At 39.4% G+C, this 25,268-nt stretch overlaps 1 protein-coding gene across 6 annotated transcripts in view; it reads left to right on the plus strand.

Annotated features, from left to right (window-relative positions):
• Positions 1–23,274, plus strand: part of CCDC171 (coiled-coil domain containing 171) — a 299,195-nt gene extending 275,921 nt beyond the window's left edge. For 5 of the 6 annotated variants that reach the window (XM_081804103.1, XM_081804102.1, XM_081804104.1 and 2 more), the window contains one exon: positions 21,581–23,274. In XM_081804103.1, coding sequence (XP_081660229.1) covers positions 21,581–21,793 — 213 coding nt within the window. In that variant the 3' untranslated portion in view covers positions 21,794–23,274. Of the gene's footprint in view, positions 1–13,138; positions 13,523–21,580 lie in introns of those variants that run through there. The other variant, XM_081804105.1, reaches the window with a different exon arrangement.
• Positions 23,275–25,268: the final 1,994 nt, after the last annotated feature.

Consider the following 25,268-nt stretch of genomic DNA (forward strand, 5'->3'; position numbering starts at 1 on the left):
GAATAATGTTATGATAACTTCTGTACTTTGTAAAATCATTTTTACTTGCTTTATGGCTGCTTGAAAGCCTAAAACTGAGACTTGTTTTTGTTTCTTCCAACAAATATTTTTGCTTGACTTTATGCATAAACTTTTCCAGGAACTACTTACTGGTATAAGATCTTGACAGTTGGTGCTGATTTTTGTCACTAAATGTATAACTTTCCATCCTTTGTTTTGGGGAGAATAGTGATATACATATTTTTGGTAAAAGCATATAGTGAACCTTTGAAGAAATAAAATCATATGTTAACACACATTTTACAGTCCATGTGTAGTTTGAAGGACATCCTAGACAATAGACAGCAGCCTGAAACCCTTTTAACTAGTCATTTAGAAAGAAAATACACAAATAGTATATGAAATAAGCCAATTCATTTTTAAGCTCCAAATGCAAAGAGCTGATATAAGGTTACCAGCTGTAGCATCTGTGGGGTTACCAATCTATTACATTTTTTTTTTAAACTTAAATTAGTAAAAATTAGTACCAGGCTCTCAATCTCATGAGAATTGTATATACGGGTTCCTTTGCTTGGAATACTGTTTTCCATCTTTTACCTACTTGATTTTTTTCCCCCAAGTTTTAAATCTCAAGTCCCCCCAAAACACCTATTAGGCTGTTATAACATTTACGGACCTTATTGTAATTGATTGTTGATCGACCGACACAATTAGACGAGAAGTACTGCGTGAATAGGAAATTGTTCTATTCCTAGATGTTAGCTCAATACCTGGGACATAGGGCATAGTTTGCTAAAAGTTCCATTACACATTCCAAATTATGTGTCATAACTTAAAGTTCACCAGCCTGTTTGGAAGTTGAATTATCAAAAAGCCAAGCTTGTGGCTGTGATTGGTTCTCTGTCTCTGTGGGTCAGAATTTCTTTATTCTTAAGATCATCTGTTATGTCAGGTTATTATTTAACAGATTGTTTTGTGGTCTCCCTGACCCCTTTCCGAAGGGAAGGAAAACAGGAAAGGAAAGAAATTTCTGATATGTGGTTGGATTTGAACTGCTCACCTGAGATCAGGGATTGTATCTTTGTTTATATCTTATTCAGTATGTAGCATACTATTGGAGTATAATAAGTAATAATGGTGATGGTGAGGAATATAATAGTAGACCATCCACAGTCCTTAAAAATAAGAATAAAAAAATACTACTCTTTGAAGTTCTAAGTTCAAGTAAAGAGAGTGCTTTATGATACATTTCTGAGTTTCAAAGAAATCTTAATTTCTGCAACAAATAATACTTAACGTGTTGACATTCCATATTCCTAAGAAAAAAGACCAATTTATTTTTCTTTACCATAAGAAATATAGAGAAAAGTATAAAGTGTTCTAGAAATTTTAAACTATGGTCAAGAGCTCTTACAACATTAACAGCAATGTAGAACAGTAAATTTAAAAAAAGAAACAGAGCAGTTTAAGAAGCTGGTGGTAGGAATGTCAGCCCACCTGAGAATAGCCCTGAACCCTGAACTTTAGCTACTGAACCCAAACCAAACCGGGTAAGGAGACAGATCCTGAGTCAAACCGTTGGCTGTCTTGTCAGCTCTGTTTGATGTTCGTTTTTCCCCTTGAAGATTTCCCATTTCCTCTCAAGTTCGTGGCAACATAGTAATGATTCGATACTACATGTGTGTTTCTGGACATTTTTAACAGCTTTGTCACTATTGCCATTGATGCATTTAATTAGGTGACCCTCGGATTGGCATGATGGCAGTTGGGCAGTTTCATCAGTTTAAGGAAAAAGAAGAGCAGAAATCTTCAAAAGGAAATGTAAAAAGACCTTTTTGCATCACTGCCAGAAACAAACACTTATTTATAAATGCAGAACTTTAGAGATGCTTGTGGAGTACCCCATTTGGAGGATGATCAGAAATTGTGTTTGCTTTTATTTCTGAAGTGGTGAGAGCACGATCTTTAAAAAATAGTCTCACTGATATGAAGTCATATAACAGTTAAGCATGTAATAGTAATGAGTTAATATTTATTAAATGAATAAATTTTAGCTTAAAAATCATGTATTTATTTTGGGATCATATAGGAGAATTGAGACAGTCCTCCAATTATTTATGATGGGATTTATTATGCACTTGGGGCAATAAATTTATTTTCAAGTTATCAGACTCTTCTATTTCCACTCCAACTCCTTCCAAGGTTCCAGCCGGTCCAGGGACTGTCCTTGGTTTGGAAGAGATTAGGGGAGCATTGGTAAACTCTCTACCTTAGTGATTCTTAATGTTTAGGAAAAGAGATAAAAAGGATCAGATCCCAAGAATCAACTTAACATCTGCAGGGAGTACGCCAGCTCACTACTGCTACTCACTCAGACCAGACTGTGTGTCTAGAACTAGATCAGGATCAAGGCCTGCAGTCCTACGTGCGTTTTTCATTTTGCTGATCCTGCGGTCTGGAAGCCAGGTGCCGTGTGTAATCCTCCTTATAGCGTTAGTACCTACTTTGTGCTTGACCTACTACTAAGTACCCAACAAAAGTTTGTTGAATCAGTCAATGAATTTTGTTCCCTTGTGAAGAGTCCTAAAATCTTTTGGAGCTCTTTCTCTTCCCATATTTTATGCAGGGAAGATAGTTGTCTGTACATGGATTGAATACAAAAAAGGCATAGTGAAGAGTCGCTGGTTTGTTGGAACTGATAAGCTAGTTGGTGAGTCAGGACAGACTTACATAAAGCAGTGAGATGATAAATGCTCATGGAGCTTGAAAAGATAGATTAATTTGGACTAGGATAGTTAGGGAATATTTTTGAGAATTTGTATTTGAGCTTGATTTTGAAGGAATGATAGGGTTTTTTGCATAAGGAATTCTGGACAGGGAGAATTACGTGAGCAGAAACAGGATGCTGCTGGCCTATTCACAATCAAGGTCAAGCTGGGAGTCGTGTTGTTGTTTTTCTTTTTTCTGTAATGATCATAATTTTGTTTGTTTCTGTAATTCTTTAGAGCTTTAAAAATACACCCATAATACCTGTACATGACTTTATAACTTTTTTGTGTGATAAAGGTATTATTGATGAGATTCAGAAAAGTTGGGGAGCATCATCCAGCTAGTAAACCAAAGAGTCATCCAGCTAGTAAGCCTAAGAGTCCTGTCTTTGTAAACTGCTGTGGCCACCACTTTTCTTTTGGGCCTAAGTCATCTGTATCTTCTTATTGAAGCCCCGTTGTGAGCAAAAGAAAGTATCTTCCAGGTAAAGGCCTGGTCTATGGCCACGAACAGGGTTTGTTGAGCCAGAGGGTTGGTGTAGAGCAAGAAAAAAAGCAGGAGAAAGATAAGCTAACTTTTATCCAGTACTTTCCATGTGTGAGACAACATTCTCAGAATTGAAGATGTGTTAACTTATTGAATGCTTAAAACACCCTTATGGGTATATGGTATTTATCGCTGCTATTACTCTCATTATTTCCATATTGTAAGGCCTACCAGGTGCTGGAGAAGGATGTGAATACAGGCAGCCCAGCTCCAGAGCCCACGCATTCATAGTGGCTGGGTGGGTGGGCTCGGAGTGGGATTCTTCTAACCCTGGCTTCCCCTCTTGCTAACCATGTGATCCTGCTGCCATGAACAGCCTCTTCAAGAAGGCTTCAGTTTCCTCATTCGTAAAAATGAGGATAACGGTAGCTTCTGTCTCTAGGCTTATATGAAGATTAAAGAAAGGATATCTGTAAAGCCCCTGCTTATTATAAATGCTGTTTCTATTATGTCCTAATCATTTGAACATAGAATTATTATAGGTTTTACTTGTTCTCAAAGTAGGAAGGAACTGTGGAGGCCTCAAAATCACTCCCCTTCTAGGCGCAGAGCATTGTACTTAGCCTTAGAGTGCCTTCTGATTGGCATTGTGGTAGCTTTGCCTAGAAACATGTTATTCAGTTAGGTTTCAAGATCTGCTGTTAAATGCCTGACATATTGATAGCAGGCGGAAATAATACTTTGTATTTTAATACTTTTTTTTTAATACAAGGGTTTTATTTCCTAGGTTATAAAGTCAACATTTTAATCTGCCTCATTTTTTTGCATAAATAATATCCAATTATAATAAAGTTATGTTCATTTAAAAAGTGATCCTAACAAATCAAGCTACTTTGGGATTTGGGAGAGATAACAAATTGATATAACATGAATTTGGATAATGGAACCACAAGCAGTGTGTATGAGTATTGTTATAAACCATTTCTGCATGTATTTATTAGAAAATTATCATTGCACATATATTATAGAAATTCTGAGACCTTAATATACCTAGATATTAAAAATTTCTTTCATAGGGTGTTTCTGGAATTTTTGGATATAAGTTTAAGTTTAGCGTGGCATCATTTAATACATTTTAAAAACACTCCACTGATTTCTGAACATATTTGGTTTATAATGAAAGTAAAATATTCAGCAATTAAAAATTAAGGGAAAAAAAGCTAGTTCACTTTAAGATACTACAAGATGGTAAAAAAATGTTTGCTCCATTTGCTAAGTAACATCTGAAGACTAAATATATAGCTTCACCAGAAGTGATGTTCATGAACAATGATCTTCAGAAGTTAATTGGGCTTGGGAAGTCCACAGTTTTGCTGAGCTAGTATTTAAGCTATCGCTTAAAACAGTCTGAAGGAAAATTCTATAGGTGCCCTGAGCCCAAAATTATAAGAATACCCCTAACTCCTTTCTTTTTTACATTGTAAATAGTTGGTAGAGTAGGTTGAAGTGTGTTCTCTAGAAAATTCATGTTTACTGACCTTATTTGGAAATAGAGTGTTTGCAGATCTAACAGTTAAATTAAGATGAGTTCATGCTGGGTTAAAGTGGGCCCTAAATCCAGTGATTAAGGTCCTTATAAGGAGAGACACACAGCTCTTCAGAGAGACGGAGAGGGAAGATGGCCGCGTGAGGATGGAGGCAGGAATTGGGGTGACACAGCTACAAACCCAGAATGCCAGGCATTGCCAGCCACCACCCGAAGCTAAAGGAGCCAAGGGGAGATTCTTGCCCAGTCTTTGGAGAAAGGGTGGCCCTGCTGACACCCTGATTTCGGACTTCTCGCCTCTAGAGCGGTTAGACAATAGATTTCTGTTGTTTTCGGCCACCCAGCTTGCGGTCACTTGTGGCAGCCCTAGGAAGCTAACACAGTTGGTAGGTTTCACGTGGGGTGTGGTTTTACAAGAGGCATCCGTTATTCAGGGTAGCTATAAACAAATATACTAAAGAGGTCGCAGTGAGAAGTGAGGGTGATCTGTGTGAGGCCGTAACAGTGGGGTGGAGGAACGTGACATTGGAGTTAGACAGAGACAGCTTGACAGAACTTACTGAATCGAGTGGATGCAGGGTGGTTTCCTAATTGCTCAGCAATTCGGTCAAGATCTACCCTTGCCTTGGGCTTCTGTTAAGAAGTGAGCAGTGTTCAAAACATCAGATACACACCTTATGTAGAGAGGATTCCGTTTAACTTGAAGACCTGTCACAGAGCCACTGCTGCTCAGAGACCTGACTTCCAGAGCTCAGAGAGGCTTCCCAGACTCCCTCGGAAGGGCAGAGTATGGTTAAACTCTGCTTTGCCTGGCGTAGGGTAGTGGTGAATCACCACCAGGATTGGTGGTGGACGCTAGAACTCCCCATTCCTGTAACTAGACTTCTACCTTTGATTACTGATAGGATACTTAGAGTTGAAATCATAACTGTATCTTCATAATAGCTATAAAGAGGGGCACCTGGGTGGCTTTGTCCATTGAGCATCTGACTCTTGGTTCCGGCTCAGGTCATGATCTCAGGGTCATGAGATTGAGCCCCACGTAGGACTCTGCGCTCAGTGAGCGGGGGGGTCTGTTGCTCTCCCTCTGCCCTAATGCCCCCTCTCTAAAATAAATTAATAACTCTTTTAAAAAACATAGCTATAAAGAGCTGCATTTGGATGTCAATAATAAAGAGTCCTATCAAAAAGTAACTTTGACAGTACCCTCTTCATCACAAAGCTTTAAAAGCGTGGGTTTCCAAAGGCAATACAGTTTATATCCATTTTCCTTTTCTTTATGTCACTTTTTTCCCCATAATTTTCAGATTTTCAGAGCGCCAATAAGTGAAAACTGATTATATGCTTAGGTTGGAACATACTAGGAGATGAGAGAAAATGTGTAAATTATTCAGATAAGTTTTCAAAGTAAGTATAACAATTTTGATTTCTTAGCCAAACATTTTCAAGCACAACGTATTTCATCAGAAAGGCTCGCATGACCAAAATTTACCAAAAACTTACTGTAGAATTCATCCGAAAAATGCATGTTTATGAGCAAAGGCTGAATTCCATACTCTTGAATCGCGCCTAGACTTTTCTGCCCTCACTTGTCAAAAGCAATTTTTCTACGCCATGCCATCTTTATATGATACTGTTATTGATGAGAGAGCGGGAAAACTAACTACAGATCAATTGCTAGTTGATACTAACTTTTGGTAATCTAAAAATCAACTCTTTCTCTCAGAAGTGATTTGAAATTGAACTTCAGTCATCTAGAAGCCTGCTTTTGAGCAGTTTACTGCGTCACTGTAATATTTCCTATATTCCTGTCCAATTCAATATGTGGAATGACTGAATTGTAGTCACACTAGTTGTGAGCACACAGACAAGAAGAAAAGTAGTTAAACATCTTGCTATGTGTGAGCACTTCGAGGGCCCAGGCAGACACCATGCACCTTGACCACCTATTATGAAGCTTTTTGCTGCCATGTCAAGTGAAAGCGAGTTAATTGGGTGAGGCTGTGGAGCATGTTAGGGGCCTGGTAAAGGGTTGCCGTCTGACAGCTGAATGTCAGCAAAAGCCAGTCAAGTGTAGCTGAGAGACAGAGACCTGTCACAAAGTTCCCGCAGACTGGAGCACAGTTAGGAAGCTGAAATACGGTTCCGTCTCACTTTCTCCCTCATTGAATCCAAGCACCTTAAAAGATTTTACACTGTATGTGTCAACTCTTGTTCGCTCAGCTGTTTTCCCCCCTCACTGTCCTGCATTCAAATGATTGAACAAAAGATGCTAATGTTTAGCAAAGTGAATGTAAATTCCCTCTTTTCCCCTTTTCTGCCCAAGCAGAGACACTCAACTCAAAGGAAACTTTGAAGGTTTACATCAAACAATTAGATCGCCTCCGAATTTGGCCCATAATGGAATCTTTTTCCCAAGAGAGTATAAAAATTAAAAATTAAAAGCTGTAGGGTAAGAATGCATTTTTCTCTGATACACAAAATCGAGCTTTTAAGGGAGCTAGGACTCCTGCCTGGGGGTCTGGAGAGTGGACAGTTGGCAAGATAACTTGCCTCTTGCCTTTTGTCACAGGCTTCTTTCCTTCTTCTCTGAGGGTGCTCTAGCGTAAAATGCCGTAATGACGCTCACCGAAGGTCGAGAACGATAAGCCTAGAAAGGAACAGCGAGGTCCCTCCTGACACTTTAGGTGCTCCAGAAAGGAGGCATTGAAGGAAGTCAGAATTAAAGAAAATGAAACTTTGTGAATTAAAAATATTTTTGGAAAGAGAAAAGTTGAATATCAAAACATGCCCTTCCTGTTGGCTTTCCTTGGAATACAGGTTAGAGGAAGCCCACTCATGTGACAGCAGGCCAACATCTGGGGCACCTGCTAGGTGCCAGCTACCAGTGACGTCACCGGTGACAGAGGAACAAACAGAGTAACCCGTGGCTTCCTTCGAGGAGCGCACAGTGGAAGCTGTCCGCTACAACTCCCTGCCGTGGAACTGAACTTTCATTTCTGATGGATTTTTATGTTGAATAAAATTTAATTAATTAAAACTAAAATAACTACGTGTGGCCAGTGGCCGGTATATTGAGCTGCAGACAGCAGATTCTGAGACTGTGTTGTCATGACACGGAGCAGGGACATCCAACCCCAATGTGAGGTGACAGGCGGCAGGGAAAGTCTGGGGACAAGGCGATCCCCGAGGTGAGTTGTGAAGAACAGTAAAAACCTGATGAAGCAGGCTCCTTTTAAAGAGAAGGAGCAGCATGACAAGGAGACCCTTGGACAGGAGAAAGCAAGGGCGTGCTGATAGGTACTGGGGAGCAAAGGTGTTTTATGGGAAATCACCTCGACGCTGCGGTGGCCTCCGAGTCCACGGCCAGGCCCGTTATCCCAGAGGTCGCAGAACAGACGGTCTCACAGGGCACATTACGATACTCAAATACATGATTTATCAGATCAGTTTAAGACACACGGTGAGAAGCAGAGCGTGGTGGGGAGCCAGCAGGGGAAGGACCATACTCCTGACTCCATGGTCATGCAGTGATCTTATGACCCCTGTCTCTCGGCTGCATCAGCCTTCTCCACTCTGTGATGTTGTGAGGACCAGGGCGGAGGTTTGACACAGGGGGCTAGGGAGACAGAGGTGCCTGGGCCGCTCACCCCTGCTTCCCTTCCAGGAGAGATGCAGGACAAAAATGTCTGCCCCCTAGCTATAGCTTGCCACTTTGGCTGTTGAACTGCTTTGGGTTTTGTCTGCAGCTCTCAGGCCAGTTTAAGAATGACATTAGCCTGGAGGTGGCATATCTCTATCTTATGATGTGGTCTTTCCACCCTGTTCTATCTATAAGTAACCTGTCTTTTCGGGCACTAACTTACTACGTTCTCAACATGTGGATTCTGCCTGTGTTTCACAGGCGACTGGCTGATTCATCCTTTAGGCTTCACACTTATTTTGAGTTTCATCTATCCAGTTTTTTTTTTTTTTCTGGTCTCCAATAGCAAATTTGAATACTCTCAAATAATAAGCAAATAGACAATAAAGAAGAGATGAAGTAGGAAATAGAGAGAAGACCGAAGAGATAACTTGTATACAAATATTAAAAGTGTGTTTAAGTTAGAGAAAATGAAGAGACACTTTCTTAAATGGCTAAAGAAAAAAATTTGGCAAACAGCTTGAAAGCCTGTGTCAAAATCATCATCTTGTGGACGTCCTACCCTGAGCCTGAACTGCATTTCAAACGAGGCTAGGCTTTTTTGAAAAACTGGTGTGCAGGCTCAGAGGAAGCTCATTTGAATGTGGGTTTTGGCAATTGGTAAAGGACGAGGGGAAGTTTTGCAGGCAGGTGCCCAGAAGTGGAGAGAACCGCCTAGTGCCTCCCCTCCACGCAGGCCCAGGGACTGGCATCTGGACTCTTAGAAAAAGGCTCTCTAGGTGGAAACTGAAAGAAATGTTTTATGACAGACACGGTGAGACACCGGGTCCATCAGAGTTGTCATGGTTTTCAGGTGACAGGGGGAGGGGTGAGCATAGGGACACCACCCATATGGCACAGTGAGCCGGCTGATACATTGGAGGCAGCAGTGAGGGGAGGCACTGCGGACACCCAGCAACTCTTGATGGGGACTGTGCAGGGCATTTGAGGTCTGGTGTGAGCAAGTCAGGGAAGAACCAGGGAAATGTAACTCATTCCTGGAACCTTGTCTACATCCACAGAACAATGAGGCTGGTAAACTCCCAGTGCCCTGCCCATCAAAACTTAACACTACAAAAAATAGCAGTTGTGTGGTTATATAGTATTTCGGCAAATTATTAGTGAAGGAGAACTGGCTCCAGAGTCAGATTAGTTAAGGACAGTTTGAGCTCCCCTGAGGACAGACAGTTTTTGTGTGTGTAATTCACTGCTCTATCCCAGGGCCTAGAACAGTATCTGGCACCTTGTAAGCACTTGATAGATATTTCTTGAAAGAATTAATGAATAGCGCTGATTTAGGATACTAATAATGGTGGATGTGGGTTTAGATATGTTTTATGCATTATGCAAGCATGGGGAAAATCTATCATATGGAATTGATAATGTAGGGAATGGATTCCTGAAATGTAATCTGTAGGTATATTATTTTGGAATTTTGCAGTTGCTGTATTATTCTCACAGTTCTATAGGGTGTTCTCCCTAGAGATATGGGTTTGGTTTGAGACTGCTGGAAATGGCCCGCTTCTATCAGAAATAACATTCCTGCCTATCATGTAAAGGAAATGTCATTGCCAGCTAAGTGATTTGCTTTGGAACATACTCCCCCGTGCTTGCTGTGATTTGAAGGCATTCCACAGATGTGAACCCCAGATCACGTTCTCTCTCTCTCTCTCTCACTGGGAGATAGAGAGGCCATGTTCTTTTAACGGAAGACAACCAGGCACTCCAGAAAGGCCCAGCCGTAGCACCAGCCGAAGGGAGTAAAGACTGTTTGCAGCATTCTGTGAAGAACTGCTAGAAATTTTAGCTGTGATGTAGTAGAACGAGGGAACATAAAACAGCAGTGGAAGGGGGGGCATGCGAAAAAATGAGTTTCAAATTTCAAAATGTGGGTTTATTGCTAATTTTGTTGAGGTAAGTGATTGACAGATACAATGTCAGTAAGATTTAGGAAAGTCATCTCTTTCAAACAACTTTAAATTTTAGATGATTCTTCCCTTTTCCTCTTTACTTGAGTGCAGGGTCACCCGGGGAAAAAACATACTGCTAAAAGGTCTAAATTTATAGCTTTCAGATTATTACTAAATTTTTGACATTGAATCAAAAAGGTATAGAAGTTTAAGAGGAAATTCTTGAGTAATGAAAAAGTGGTCAGAACACTTCTGCCTAATGGTTCCCAGATAGAGTGTGACATGTGTACATTCTGACCACAGAAGTTGTAATTTGGCAGCTGGAAGTGCTGTTTGGAATAAAATGAAGGCACACAAGTTGTAAGTAGCCACTCTACATAAGGAGTTGCTTTTGTGCGGAGTAGAGAGACAAGTCACTCCATATAATTATTTGTGTTTGCTCAATGTGAGATTGTGGCTGTGGGTTAGATACAGTGGATGGTGAAATAGGAAAGTGGTCGCAGCTAAATTAAGACCTTTTCAAAACTTACAAAACAGTTGGTTAAAGACCTACCCTCTGAGGCCTTTAACCAATTATGTTTTCATTCTGACTGCACATTTCAGAGTCATAACTGTACTAAAATATGGATTTCAGTATATGTAAAATTAGTCTTTTTTAGTAGAAGGTTTTGGTTATAAAAGTAAGGCATGCTTATTGTAGATAATTTGGAAAATACAGAAGTTCCCGAAAAAATGCCAATAATTCCAGTAACTCAAAACAAGTTGTCATATGTGATTTTGTGAATCCCCCTTTCACATATATGGTCTAACTCAGGGGCTGGCAAGGTTTAAAGCCTGTGGGCCAAATCCACCTGTCACCTGGTTCTATATAGCCTGCAAGCTAGGAATGGTTTTTACATTTTTAAATGGGTGAAAAGAAAGAAAAAGAAGAATATTTCATGATGTGAAAATTATGTGAAATCCAAATTTCAGTGCTCATGAATAAAGTTTTATTGGAACGCGGGCTGCTAATTCATTTGCATATCTTCTATGGCTGCGTTTGAGTGACAATGGCAAGATTTAGTAGTTGCAGCAGAGAACATACGGCCTGCAAAACATGAATTATTATTTGACCCTTTACAGAAAAAGTTTTCTGACCCCTGGTTCAACCTAAGCATTTGTCCATGTTATCTGTAAGTTCATAACCGTAAATTTTATAGCTGTATAGTATTCCATCAAGTGGCTGTAGCTTACTTAAAGATACTTTAGTAAGTAAGATGAAGACATTGTTGAGTATGGGGTTATTTCCAATTTTTGTCTGTTAGTACTGATACAAGGAACATAGTCATAAGTGGAATTGTCAGATCCAATGGTATTACTCATTTAAGGCAGCTGCCAAATTATAGTCCAAGTGGTTCTATCAATTTATACAATCACTACCAATTTATAAATGCCTGTTTCATAATGCCTTCACTAACATTTAGTATCATAATTTTTTAAAGTTCAGTTTTGATTGGCAACAAATAAATACCTTTTTACTTTCCATTTTTGATGACTCTTGGAGGTTACCGTTTTTTCCCATTTATTTGTTAATCAGCTATAGTTTTACTTTTGCAAATTGCCAGTTTCATAACCTTTGCTCATGGTTCAAAGAGTTTTTTTTTTTTAAGATTTTATTTAGAGAGAGAGAGAGCAAGTGAGAGAGAGAGAGAGCACGAGTGAGGGAGAGGGGCAGAGGCAGAGGGAGAAGCAGACTCCCCGCTGAGCAGGGAGCCCGATGCAGGGCTCGATTCCAGGACCCCAGGATCATGACTTGAGCCAAAGGCAGACGCTTAACCCACTGAGCCACCCAGGTGCCCCGGTTCAAATAGTTTTAAAGATAAAAACCATGGAAAGAAAATTTTGAACTTCCAAAGCTTTTTGCCCCCCCTTATCCACATTCCAAAGATAATGAACACTTCCTTGTGATTCCTTTTTTAGAAAGAAAAATAGGTATACATATGCCTGTGTGTGTCTTCTATTTATTTTTAAAATACAAGTGGGTTCTCTCTATCCACACACACATAATTTCAAACCTTCTTTTTTCACTTAGACATATTTATATATTATATGTTTACATATTCACCTTAATTTTTTTTGATGGTTGTATTCTCTAGTTGTGTCGTACTTCACTTGAATAGCACTTGGTTGGATGGATCCTTTTTTTTTTTTTTTTTTAAAGATTTTATTTATTTATTTGAGAGAGAGAATGAGATAGAGAGAGAGAGAGCATGAGACAGGGGAGGGTCAGAGGGAGAAGCAGACTCCCTGCCGAGCAGGGAGCCTGATGCGGGACTCGATCCCGGGACTCCAGGATCATGACCTGAGCCGAAGGCAGTCGCTTAACCAACTGAGCCACCCAGGCGCCCTGGATGGATCCTTTAGTTTTACTTAAAAACTGTTTTTCTGTAAAAAACCAAAAATGCTCAATGAACACATCTATCTGCTTACTTTGGTGAACTTTTGTGAGTGTGGCCAGAGAAGAAATGCCTAGCGGTGGAATTGCTGGATCAGTGGTCAGGTACTTTTAAAATTCTGTCTTCCAGATAGGTTGCACCAAGCTTGCATCCCTGCCTATGTGGTCTGAGCTTGTCTCTCAGCAGTGGGTATCATCAGACATCTAAATTTTTGCCTATCTTATAGGTGAAATGTCGTCTTCATTGGCATGTTTTGTGTTGCGTCTCTCTCTGTTTTTTAAGATTTTATTTATTTATTTATTTATTTGAGAGAGAGCAAGAGCGCACATGAGCCAGAGCCTGCACCGGCTGGGGAAAGGGGCAGAGAGAGAGAAGAGAATCTTGAGCGGACTCCACTCTGAGCAGGGACCCCGACCTGGGGCTCGATTCCAGGACCCTGAGATCATGACCTGAGCTGAAATCAAGAGTCAGACGCTTAACCGACTGAGCCACCCAGGCGCCCCTTGTGTTGCATTTTTTAAATTATGAATGAGGTTTAACACTTTTTCATGTTTATTGGTTATTGTATTCCTCCCTTTCCAACCAAAAGGCCAATTTATATCTGAGGCAAAGGCTGCTGGTGGTTTCCTGAGATCTGTTTTCTCTTTGTTTCTTAGTAATAAAACTTCTGAATATTACCTGGGTCACTCGGGGGCGGGGGGGGGGGGAGTTACATTTCTGATATCCCTGAAGTTTAATTAGACATGTAACCCAAGTTCTGACTAATGGGATGTAAGCAAAAGTGTTGTGATTTTAGGAAGTGTCTTTAAATGTAAATGATGCCTCCTTCTCGTCTTTGTCCTCCTTTCTTCTGCCTAGAATGCAGACATACGGCTGGAACTGAAGCAATTGTTTTGGGCCCTGAGGTGGAAGTCACATACTGAGGCTACGGAGCCCAAGATAGAGGCAGTTTGGGTTCCTTTTTTGTTTTTGTTTTTTTGTTTGGATTCCTGATAACTTCAAACAGTCATATCAGAGAGAAATAAACTATCTTATTTAAGCCACTGACATTTTGAGTTTTCTGTTACAGCTAAACCCAATCTTAATACTAGACTGACTATCCTTAGCCCGCTTTCGAATTAGGTTCTCTTTTTTCTTCAGTTGCATGAGTCTCTTGTCAATTAAGAAAATCACTCTAGGGGCGCCTGGGGGGCTCAGTCAGTTGAGCGTCTGCCTTCGGCTCAGGTCATGATCCCAGGTCCTGGAATCGAGCCCCGCATCGGGCCCCCTGCTCAGTGGGGAGCCTGCTTCTCCCTCTCCCTCTGCTGCTCCCCCTACTTGCGCTCTCTCTCTGTCAAATAAATAAATAAATAAATACATACATACATACATACATACATACAATCTTTAAAAAAAAAAGTCACTCTTATGGCCATCATGTGTGTTGCACTATGTTTATCAGTTACCGTTTCAGTTTTTCAGTGGCATTTTTTCTAAGTAGTATGCCCAAGTTTTTATTTATTCAATTTTTGTACCTTTGTATATACTTGGGTGTATGGATATATTTACGTTTCAAATTCCCTCTGAATTTTTTGCAACTACATTTTTCTAAGACACAGAGGAAAAAATGGCCACCTTTGCATTTTCTGACCATTTCTGGCATTCTTACCATCAGGTGTATCAGAATTACCAGGGCGGGAGCAGGCTGGGAGCACAGGGTTGGGAAAGAAAGTAGGAAAAGAAAGAACAAAAGCTATCCGGGAAAATTCTTCAACTCTTCTTCCAACCTCAGTCATGTCAGGAAATCTAAACATCCAAGAGAAGAAAATGGGAATTGTTATCTTGTCAGGCATAAGACATCTTTAAAGTAATTTAAAATTAAAGTTTAGATGCTCGAGTGTAATTTAAAACTTCAGCGCTGAATTTTATCTCTGAAAATAACAACATATAAGCTCCTTTGGTGAAAGGCTAGAACTTTTATTTTATGTAAATGCTATAAAATCTATTTACTCCAGTACCATGGATATTCAAATGTGGGACTACAATAAAATATGTTATCAAAAATATAAACATTTATTTTTAGCCTGCAGTACAATCTATGTACTTTTATTTCCCAGCTTCACAGAGATCTGTTGAGCCATTGCTGTGTTTATGAAACAGTTCTGGTTATAAAATAAGCCCGAGGCTGTCTTCTTTGGGCAGCATGATAAGGTAGTGGTCAAGCATTAGGGGAGAAGAATCAGAAGGATCAAGAGTCACATCTTTTTCTACCACGTTCCAAGCTGTGCAACATGGAGCAATTTATTCTACTGTCTCAGCCCCAGTCTTTCAACTGCAAAATGAGGGTAACAGTAGTACTTTCTCATTGAGTTGTTGTGAGAATCGAGATAATGTCTATAAAGCTAAACCTAGCACAGGGCCTGACATTTATGCCCAACATATGTTAGCTATAATTATAAATTTGGAATTTATTATCATCTAAGAAGAGTAGAAGGAGAGGGGAAGAAGGAGAGCTACTGAATGCTCTTGCCTTTTGTGTCTATTATTTCATTTAATCCTTATAACAACCCTAGGAGGGATTATTCTTCCTATGTCACAGAGGATGCAGATGGACACAGGCTCAGTAATTTGTCAAAGGTCACACGGTTAATACATGGCAGGATCAAGTGTGGAGCCCAAGGTCTCTCCAACTTCAGAGTCCTTATCCTTTCCACTATACTGTGCTGCTTTGAATTGGGGCAAAATCTGTATCTACATGAAATGACCAAATAGCAATAGGAGACCAGCCTGAGTGGTTTGTTCATCAGAAATCTTATTTAGCCCCAGATACTCTGCTAAGTGCTAGGAAGGCAAAGTCCCGAATCCATTGCACCAGGTGCTCAAAGTTTTATAGGGGAGTTATCAGTGAATACAAATAAGTAAAAATAGAAAAATAGACGCTCATGGGGGAATGTAAAAATGTGACTGGGTGTCACAGCTCACTGTAGTTAGGGAAGGGCAGGGTGGGGATCTGGAAAAGCCTCACAAAGAGGGAAACGTTGAGCAGAGTCTGAAAGGTGGGAGGAGCACTCACCCCACGAAGGACAGAAGGATACTCTGGGCAGCGGACAGGTAGAGAGCGGGCGTGAAGCACAGGGGCATCGTGTGTATGGGATGCACAAATTCCATGTGATTGGATTGCGGAGTACAAGGGAGGAAATGGTAGATGAGGCTGGACAGGGAAGCAAAGAGCTGCACAGCCCCATGGCCAAGGATTTGCTTAGAGAGAGGCACAAAGAATCAAGGCTGCTAGGCCAGTTACTCTGCCACATTAACCGAGTGGTCAGGGCTGATTCTGAACCAGATAGATAGACTTTAGAGCTCTCACTCTTGAACCAACGTTGAATGTCTACATGAGGACAAAATTGTTATAACGTGAATCAAGTATGTTATTAATATCTTCTATCTCTCTTTTCTACTTGCCTCTATCTCTACAGTTGCCCTTCCTTCTTAATCTCTAGGTTTAAGGCCTCTTAGGTTGTTCTGTATCTAGAGACTCCTTTACTCCAATTACTCACATATCCCTGCATGTCTTGATGTCAGTGAGCTAAAGAGCCAAACTGGTCTGCACTAAGATTTCATGACTCACAAGGAAAAGAATGCATAAAATATTCCTACAGGTTTGGCATTGGTAACCCAAGGTTAGGATTGGTAACTACAAGGAATAAATATTTAATGATCTGATAGCAGGTGTATGTATATATTTATATATACACACGTGTATATGTGTATGTATATATATAATGTATGGATGTGAATGCACATAGCACGTGCATATAATGTACACACACACAAATATTTATCAAGTGCATGTTATATGTATATATATCAGGTATATAATGGGCCATTCCACAAGAGAAAACTATATATGTGATTATTGCCAACTTTGTGCAGACCACAGTGTCCTATGACGCCAACATGGCAGACTGGAAGATAGACAGGTAGAATTTGGTTAACTAACTCGAAGTCTTTGGAAGGAGGAAGACTCTGTGATATTGAGTCTGGAGACTCTAGTGGAAAGAACACATTAGCAGATAAAGTAGCAATGGTGAGAGAGCCTACTGGAAGGCCCTCTGGTGAGTACTTTGATTCCTTCGTCAGTTTATGTGTTGCTGCACACCCTACTTAAAACCAGGGCAATAATTTACAGAGCTTAAAACATCATCATGGAGGTCAAAGTCATAAAACAGGTACTACAGAATTTAATTGAATGAACCCACATCATCTAAACTGTGGCTAATCTTGTTATTTATGTGACTTTAAAAAAAAAAGATTTTATTTATTTGTTTGTCAGAGAGAGAGAGAGCACAAGTAGGGGGAATGGCAGAGAGAGAGGGAGAAGCAGGCTCCCCGCTGAGCAGGGAGCCTGATGCAGGGCTCGATCCCAGGACCCTGGGATCATGACCTGAGCCGAAGGCAGACGCTTAACCGACTCAGCCACCCAGGTGTCCCTCTATGCAACTTTTTAAAAAAACCATGTGCAATGTGCATTCCTCCTCTCTATGGCCCCTCAAAATCTGAAGTACTGTATTTGGGTTAACGTCATCCACAAAAGTTGGGCGTTAACATTATGTCATACACCGTCATGCATGGAATTATGTGAATCTATAGAACTTCAGAGCTGTAAAGGGTGTAGCTCCTTATTTTATAGGCAAGGGACGTGATACGTGGGTGGACTAATTCCCATGGCGGAAATGGCCCAGCTAGACTGGAACAGAAGTGGGAGGGAAAACTGTAGTCGTTGGCTCTCCATTCCAGGACTCCCACTATGTGCCTGGCAGAACCGCCATGTAGTAGCATCTGGCTTACTAAATCACATCACCACACACTTTTCAGAATACGAGATTCCAGAAGACTTAACTCGATAATATATGCCACGTGGGAGACAGATAGTTTGGTGTCATCTGTTCAGAAGCCTTGATCTGCAAAATGGCTTTCATTTATAGACAACCTCCTGAGTGATTATCATATTATTAGACTAATGCTTTATTTACTTTTTTTGTTGGGAAAACACTCTTGGAAAACTAAGGTATTAAGGCCTTGAAAAATAGCTATTAGACATGTCCAATTACTGTATTTCATAAAAATTTTAAAATGCAGAAATGTAGTGAACACATTCTGTATTGTGAATATATATTTAGCTGATGGACTGTAACAGTTCAAATAGAATCATTTACAGCTTATTGAGTAAATAAAAGTGCTTCCATAAAGATTCACATGACACCTAGCTTTTATTTCAGGTAACTAATCTCTTTTTGAAAAATTGCTTAAATTTAGATTTAAATGAGAGAGTACCAGAACACCTCAGCAGTTTAAAAAGTAATTCAAATGACCATGGGCTTTACAGATTTAAAATATAAGATCAGGTGGTGAATATTAACTTTTAATGGTCTCTGATAAAAAAGTTATTTAACTGTCTTTTACTCTGTGTTATATTAAAAGTGTTATGATATATTTCTGGATACTATTTGTAACAAGAGAAAAGAGTTCATATTTACTTTTTCTTTTCATGGTGAAAGGTTTTTTGTTTTTTTTTTTTTAAACATATAATGTATTATTTGTTTCAGGGGTGCAGGTCTGTGATTCATCAGTCTTATATAATACCCAGTGCTCATTACAACACACACGCTCCCCAATGTCCACCACCCCATCCCCCAGCTCACCTCCCCTCCTTGTTTTTTTTTTACATCACATTCTCAAATCAAGATTTCATCAGAATTTTTGCTGGCTTGTTTACAAGCTATTAAGTGACTTAAAATCAGATTTTTTCCCCCATTTCATGAAAAAAAAATACTTTCTAGCAGTGTATAGAGTATAGCAAATTATCCTACTAGCAAAAAAGAAGAAAAATGTGTTTTCATTTACACAAAAGTAAATCTGTTTACTTGGTGGAGGGCATATCTTTTGGGGGTGCAAATCTTAAAAAAAAAACCCTCTTTTTTTTTAAAGTTGTTTTCCATGGTTAGGACATAAAAGGTCAGAAGGTAGCATGCAAAAAGTGAGAGTCTGATTTGAAATACTAGGGAAATACCCAACATCCCATTTCAAGATGATTTAGTTAAAAAAAATGTTATATTAGGGCACCTGGGTGGCTCAGTTGGTTAAGCGACTGCCTTCGGCTCAGGTCATGATCCTGGAGTCCTGGGATCGAGTCCCGCATCGGGCTCCCTGCTCGGCAGGGAGCCTGCTTCTCCCTCTGACCCTCCCCCCTCTCATGTGCTCTCTGTCTCTCTCATTCTCTCTGTCTCAAATAAATGGATGGAATCTTTAAAAAAAAAAAAAATGTTATATTAGATGAAAAGATGCTTTCGGTCAACCTGGTGGAAAATAGACGTATTAAAAAGTTAAGGTGAGAAAGGGCAAAAGAGGACCCCCCTTGTAGAGTGCCAAGATCCATCGACTATTAAGGAGAAACGAGCAGTTAGAGGCCTTCCCTAAAGGATGGTCTCCCTAATATGTAATGCGCTAGGTTGATGGGATCACGAGAACTAAAAAGGAAACTTCAAGAACAGAATATGGATTGGAGTAAATCGTGTACACCTTTAATATTGCCAACAGGGGTGAGTGGTCAGTGTGGCACGGTTCTGTTGTTCTAGTCGAAGGCTTCAGAACAAAATACCCTTAGAGACTCCTTGACCTTCCTTGGTCCGCTTTTGCACACTCTTCTCTTTTCGTGTATAGTTTTCTTAGACCAGAACTTGAGATATAAAGATGTGACAACAAATTTTGAAGCCTCACCTGACAGTTTTATCATAGTAAAGAATACTGTGGCTATCCCTAAATTTTACTAAGAAAATCAGGCCCCACCATCTCCTGCCTTCCCGGGACTCCCTTTGCCCTCAGGTCTGACAGAAGGAGAAGTTAGTAGATGGCACTAGAGTCTTGATAACAGCAAAATCAATTAGGTAATGGTGCTGCCCATTCGGACATACAGAAAAAAAATTAGAAAAGGTGATTCTAGGAGCCGTAAAAGGGCAGGAATCTGCAACTCCAGCCTCGGATGGAATGAGATGCCTCTCTCTGTTCAGGGTCCAATATTCCAGGTTTGCAAAGGAAACCTTATCAGCGTTGCTAATCAGGGTCAACGCCTGATCTCAGGATGTCTTTTCCTTCCATCGGGGTAAGCTAAACCCTCTCCTTCGTAAAGTCATTCAAGTGGTCATTTTAGGTGTTTTATTTTTTTAAACTTCCAGCATAAAAAGGGATGATTTCCGTCAGCCGTAGGCTTGTAGTGGAGTATCAAGAAATCAAAAGAACAGAGATCAAAGGAAATTGCTGAACTAGGTGTTAGATGCAGCCATTGATTTTTCTCCAGTTGTAGTTAAAAAAAATCCACAAAAATGGTAACATATACAACAGTTGCATTGCTGATACATTCCTAAAACTACTGATGGCTTCCCTCTTGTTTTCACTTGTCGGAGTGGTTTTGTAGAATGTGACATAATAAAGCAGGTTCTTAAAGTTCATGCAATTTTATTGCCAAAACTGTAAGAGAATATACCAAAAAGAGGTTGTTGTTTTTTTTTAAAAAACTCTGCAATGTAAAGTGTGGTTTTTAATAGAGACACTTATGACGAGACTTATTATCTCAAGAACATTTATTTGTTGGGAATCTAGAAAATTCTGACATACAATTGATCAATAGTTACTATCAATAAATGTCATAAAATAATAGTACCTATCTGCTTTACTGATAAGACTTCATTCATGTTAAATGTTAACTACTGATTATCAGCGTTACTGAAGGCTTCATCAAAATATTAATTCTGTTTTCAAGTACATCGTGGATGTGTGGATTTCCTTGATTTCACTTCTAGTAGTTTCTGGATACCAGTAATGTTTTAAAATATGTGGCAAATAGTTTTTCATGTTGCAATCCCATGTTTTTTGTTTTTTTTAAAGATTTTATTTATTTATTTGAGAGAGAGAATGAGATAGAGAGAGAGAGCATGAGAGGGGGAGGGTCAGAGGGAGAAGCAGACTCCCCGTTGAGCAGGGAGCCTGATGCGGGACTCGATCCCGGGACTCCAGGATCATGACCTGAGCCGAAGGCAGTCGCTTAACCAACTGAGCCACCCAGGCGCCCCCAATCCCATGTTTTGATACGCAATTTCCAAATACTTTCAATAGAACAGTTTTTATTGAAATAGAGCAGTGGCATTATTAGCAAAGGAAAAGGCAAAAAAGTTCATTTCCCTGGCATTTTATATCTCATTGTGCTATCTCCTAGAGGTCACTAGAATTTGCTTGTTTTTCTTTGTGCTGTATTTGTCAATTAAATGAGTCCGGCTGATAGATCTTAAAAACATAAATACCCACAGTTCATGTTCTCAGCAGTCGGATCTTCCATGTTATATAGCACATATCATAGAGCATAATGAAATAACCACTCTTCTCATTGGCTTCTGGAGATTGCCTGTGGCAGGAGATTGCCTGATTGCCCTGACTCTTTGATGCAATAACTTTATAAAAGTTTTATACAATGTTTCAGTGTTTGGACAAACTCCGGAAAAGTTCATGACATCGGACACTTTAGAAGGGATTCAATCACGCTCGGACAATAATTTACTATTTATATATTATCATACCGATAATGGCAAAATTAAAAATGGCATTTCCACCCCATCTTGTATTACGATGATTATTAGCTCCCACTTCCCTGTGTCTGGTTTTCGATTCTGTTTCAGAGTTTTCAACTCTATGTTTATTTGTTTTTTTCTTCTTCATATCGTAGGTAGGATCACGAGACCATTCAAATCTCTCCATTCCTTCAAGAGCTGCTCTTCCCGCGGAAGCAGTTGGTGTGGGGGATTTCTTGCCATTGCAAGCTGAACTGGATACAACTTACACTTTCTTAAAGGAGACACTGATAAATCCGCTGATGTCATCTCACTCCTCTCCAGCGACTACGTCTGCTAATGCCAAACGACCAACTCAGATTGGATAATGACTTTATGAAATAAAAAAAAAAGGCAGGAAGAGTTAACAGTACAATTAAAATTGTTTTGAAGGGGGTTTTCTTATCAGTTGAATTTTGTTTCAGCACAAACGGCAGTGGGTTTTTAAAAATCGTGTGGCATGTTGACGTGTGCAGGTACGTATGTCTCCTTGAATAATGAAATAACCAACTTTTTTTCCTTCTAAGTTTTATTTATGATCACAGTTGCTCATTTTTATGTAACATATTTTTAAATGTTAAAGAATGACACATTTTGGGTAATTTCCTTCAGACTTAAAAAAATCAATAAGCCATTTTAGTCTCTATCTATCAAAGTTGTTTCATACTTGTCTATTTTAAAGCAGGACCGCAATACTTTAATAGGATTGAAAGAGCTATTTGAAATGTATGCCAATGATTCCTGTCATTTCATGGCAGCCCTGCCATGGTTCACTGAGCCCCCTCTTCTCTCTTGTCAGCTCGGCTGAAGACAAGCATTTAGTTGCAAACTTTAAGCAGGTTGTGCAAAACAGAAATGATGTGACTGCTTCCCCTCCTGCACAATAATGTCACTCCTGGTCAATGTGAGAAGGTCAGGTTGCTCCTTGTAAAGCTACATGATACCACTTGCCCATTTGAACAAGTTAACTGCTGAATCTGGTCCCTGCAGGCATTGAAAACTCATCCTTTTATCAAGTCTGCATTTGATGAGAAAGTGGAGCGATCGTGCCGGCAGGATTTCTGGGGTATGGTTAGGCACTTCATAAGGACGGTGCCCACACGAGGAGAGCAGGTGATACGAAATAGTATGAGCTGAAAAACTTCAAGGTAACGGCTGTTTTGACCTTCAAAAGAGACTCCTTTTTTGTTTTGGTTGTTGGTAGGACCCAAGAGTGACGCCCATCTTTGATGCTGACAGAATTTAAAACAAGGCCATTGCCCTGTATTTTCTGCCTTGTAGCACACAAAAGTAAAATTGTATGTCAGGCCGAGATGTCGGGGAGCTGACAAGATGCCCCAGTGACATTTCAGCTAGAAAGAGCAAGTGTCTTGCAACCAAGTGGTCAAATATCAAATAATAGGTCAAGCAGGAAGGAGCTGAGTTCTAACCACAAAGAGGTTTCTGGTAACTTACTTGACAAGCTTTTGGGCGCTTTGTGGCTTGACAAAGTGATGTTCTGTTGGGTATCGCTAGACAGACTGTTCTTTATCGCCTTCAGAAGATCAGACATTGACATTGATTAAACTCTTTAACCCTTAAAGGTTAAATCCTTGCAGTTTGCATCATGGTAAGTGAAGAACAAAGAAATATCTGTAATATGTATTTGTTTTTGTATTAATCTTTTAACTCCCCCAGTGCTATTAACTTCTGATGTGAACTGTACTTTCTGGCAGAGTTTTGATACAAAATCCATATTTTATATTATTTTTCACGATGGAGTTTTTCATTATGGATACATTTAGAAAATAAAATAGAAATTCCCTATGTATTATGGAATCTATCTTGTCTTGTTTTGACAGTGACATTTGATCCAAATATGACCCAACTTCTGAGAATTCTTTCTATTGGCCTTGGTAAATAAAATTTGTATACTAACTATTGATGTTATTAGCCAAATTAGCCAAGGGATTTATGCCATCAGAGGGGAAATTATTACTGTCCTACCGTGTAACACAATCCTGTTTCTTACAGTACTGAGCCAGCGTAATTAGCTTTAGATAAATATTTAGAAAGCTGTTTATGTGAAGTAAAATTACATCTTTAACCAAATTTCTCTTAGTTCTTTCCCTGGAATTATTTTTATTAACCATGCTGGGTTTTGAATGTTATAGAACATGCCCTGTGTAACATAACACGTGTGTGAAATTCCACTCGCAAATTTATTGTAACACAGAAGATGTTATTGATTGTTTTTGTATGGATCATAGAATAATTTCTGTGCATTTCGAAACACTTTCTTCTGTCCGTCCATACAATGATTAAGACATTGTCTGTATAGAAATTGATATACAGCTTTGTAGTTCATGTGATGTGACATCCCTTCCAATTCCCCCCCCATAGTAAAGCAGTGTTACCCTGTATCACTTACATGTCTTTGTGTGTGTAGGTCCGTGTTGAATCTGTTTCCAGAGTTTACTAATTTAAGAGGAATGAGCACCTCTGTAAACTTAGCCTTGGGCAGTTCTGGGTTTTTCTTGCCTTCATTTTACCATCTGTTAATGGGATAACACCAAAAATAAATGTATATGTCTCTCCATATATGTGGGTATCTGATTTTACAGGCACATTTTATACTGTAAATTCTGAACCACAAATTCAAAAAGATTATTAAATCAAATCCAATCATGTCACATTTATAACCAACTAGATGCTAAAGGCCAAAGAAACCGAAGGATGAGCCTCCTGAGTGATCATTAGTATTCACTACCAAATATAGTAATTTTTATACCATATGCTTTTTTCCCAGAAGTCAGACCCAGCAGGAGGAGAAGATTTAATGACATATCCTATGGAGATCTGAGAAACTCTAGACTGCTTCTGAGCACGATAGTGACCAGTCGCAGCAGATTTTAGATCTGTGTTCTGTTGGCAAGGACGGTTGCTCGATCAGCTTCTTTACCTCCTTAAGAATGATATATAAAGTAGGCATTTCTCAGGAGAATGACTTCAAATATTTTTGTAAGGGAAAGGAATTTTTCTTTACACCTCAGTATGTGGATTTTCTTACTAACCTTCTGTGATCTAGAAAAATACCTACATCCTCTGTCACTATTAAAGGTATTCTTAAAGTTATTGTTCTGATATCTACGTCACACTAACTCATTGAAGCTTTGCCTGAATTTTTAATATAAGCATCTTGGAAAGACATAACACAAACGTAACACAAACCCTGAGGTGTAGGAGATTGTGGCAATTGTCAGTTCAATGATAATTTAAATAGTAGAATGGTAACTTTCATTTACCAGTGTCTGGCTTTTATTAGACTTAGCAACACTATTTATGTCACATTTCTAATATATGCTGTTATCGAGGGCTTAATGAGATCATCACTATTTTCACGTTACTTTATTTACTAGTCACCTCTGAATTCATTCCATAGACCATACTGAACAATGGTAAATCAATCCTATTTTGCTGTGCACTTTTTATAAATAAGTCTTTGAATATAAAAGGTGGAAAGTAACCCAGTGAGTAGTAAGCCCAGAGCTGTAACTCCAAAGCCCACCTTATTTCCACAATGCCAGGCCTGCTCAAGAAATAATTTGCACTTTTTAAAGAAGAGAAGAATTTAAAAAATTATCCTGCCCAGTTAGGAATAATTTTGAGAAGTGTGATTGAGATTTACGAAATCTAGATCATGTATCCATTGATTAGACAAGACAAAACACAACACAACACATCCATCCATATGACTAGTTATGGGAAGAAAATGATGTTTATATCTATCTTTCAAAGCGACGCCCTTCATTATGTCGCCTAGTG

Source organism: Leptonychotes weddellii, chromosome 14 (assembly GCF_054177405.1).
Source record: "Leptonychotes weddellii isolate Sample4059 chromosome 14, ASM5417740v2, whole genome shotgun sequence".
NCBI lineage: Eukaryota > Metazoa > Chordata > Mammalia > Carnivora > Phocidae > Leptonychotes > Leptonychotes weddellii.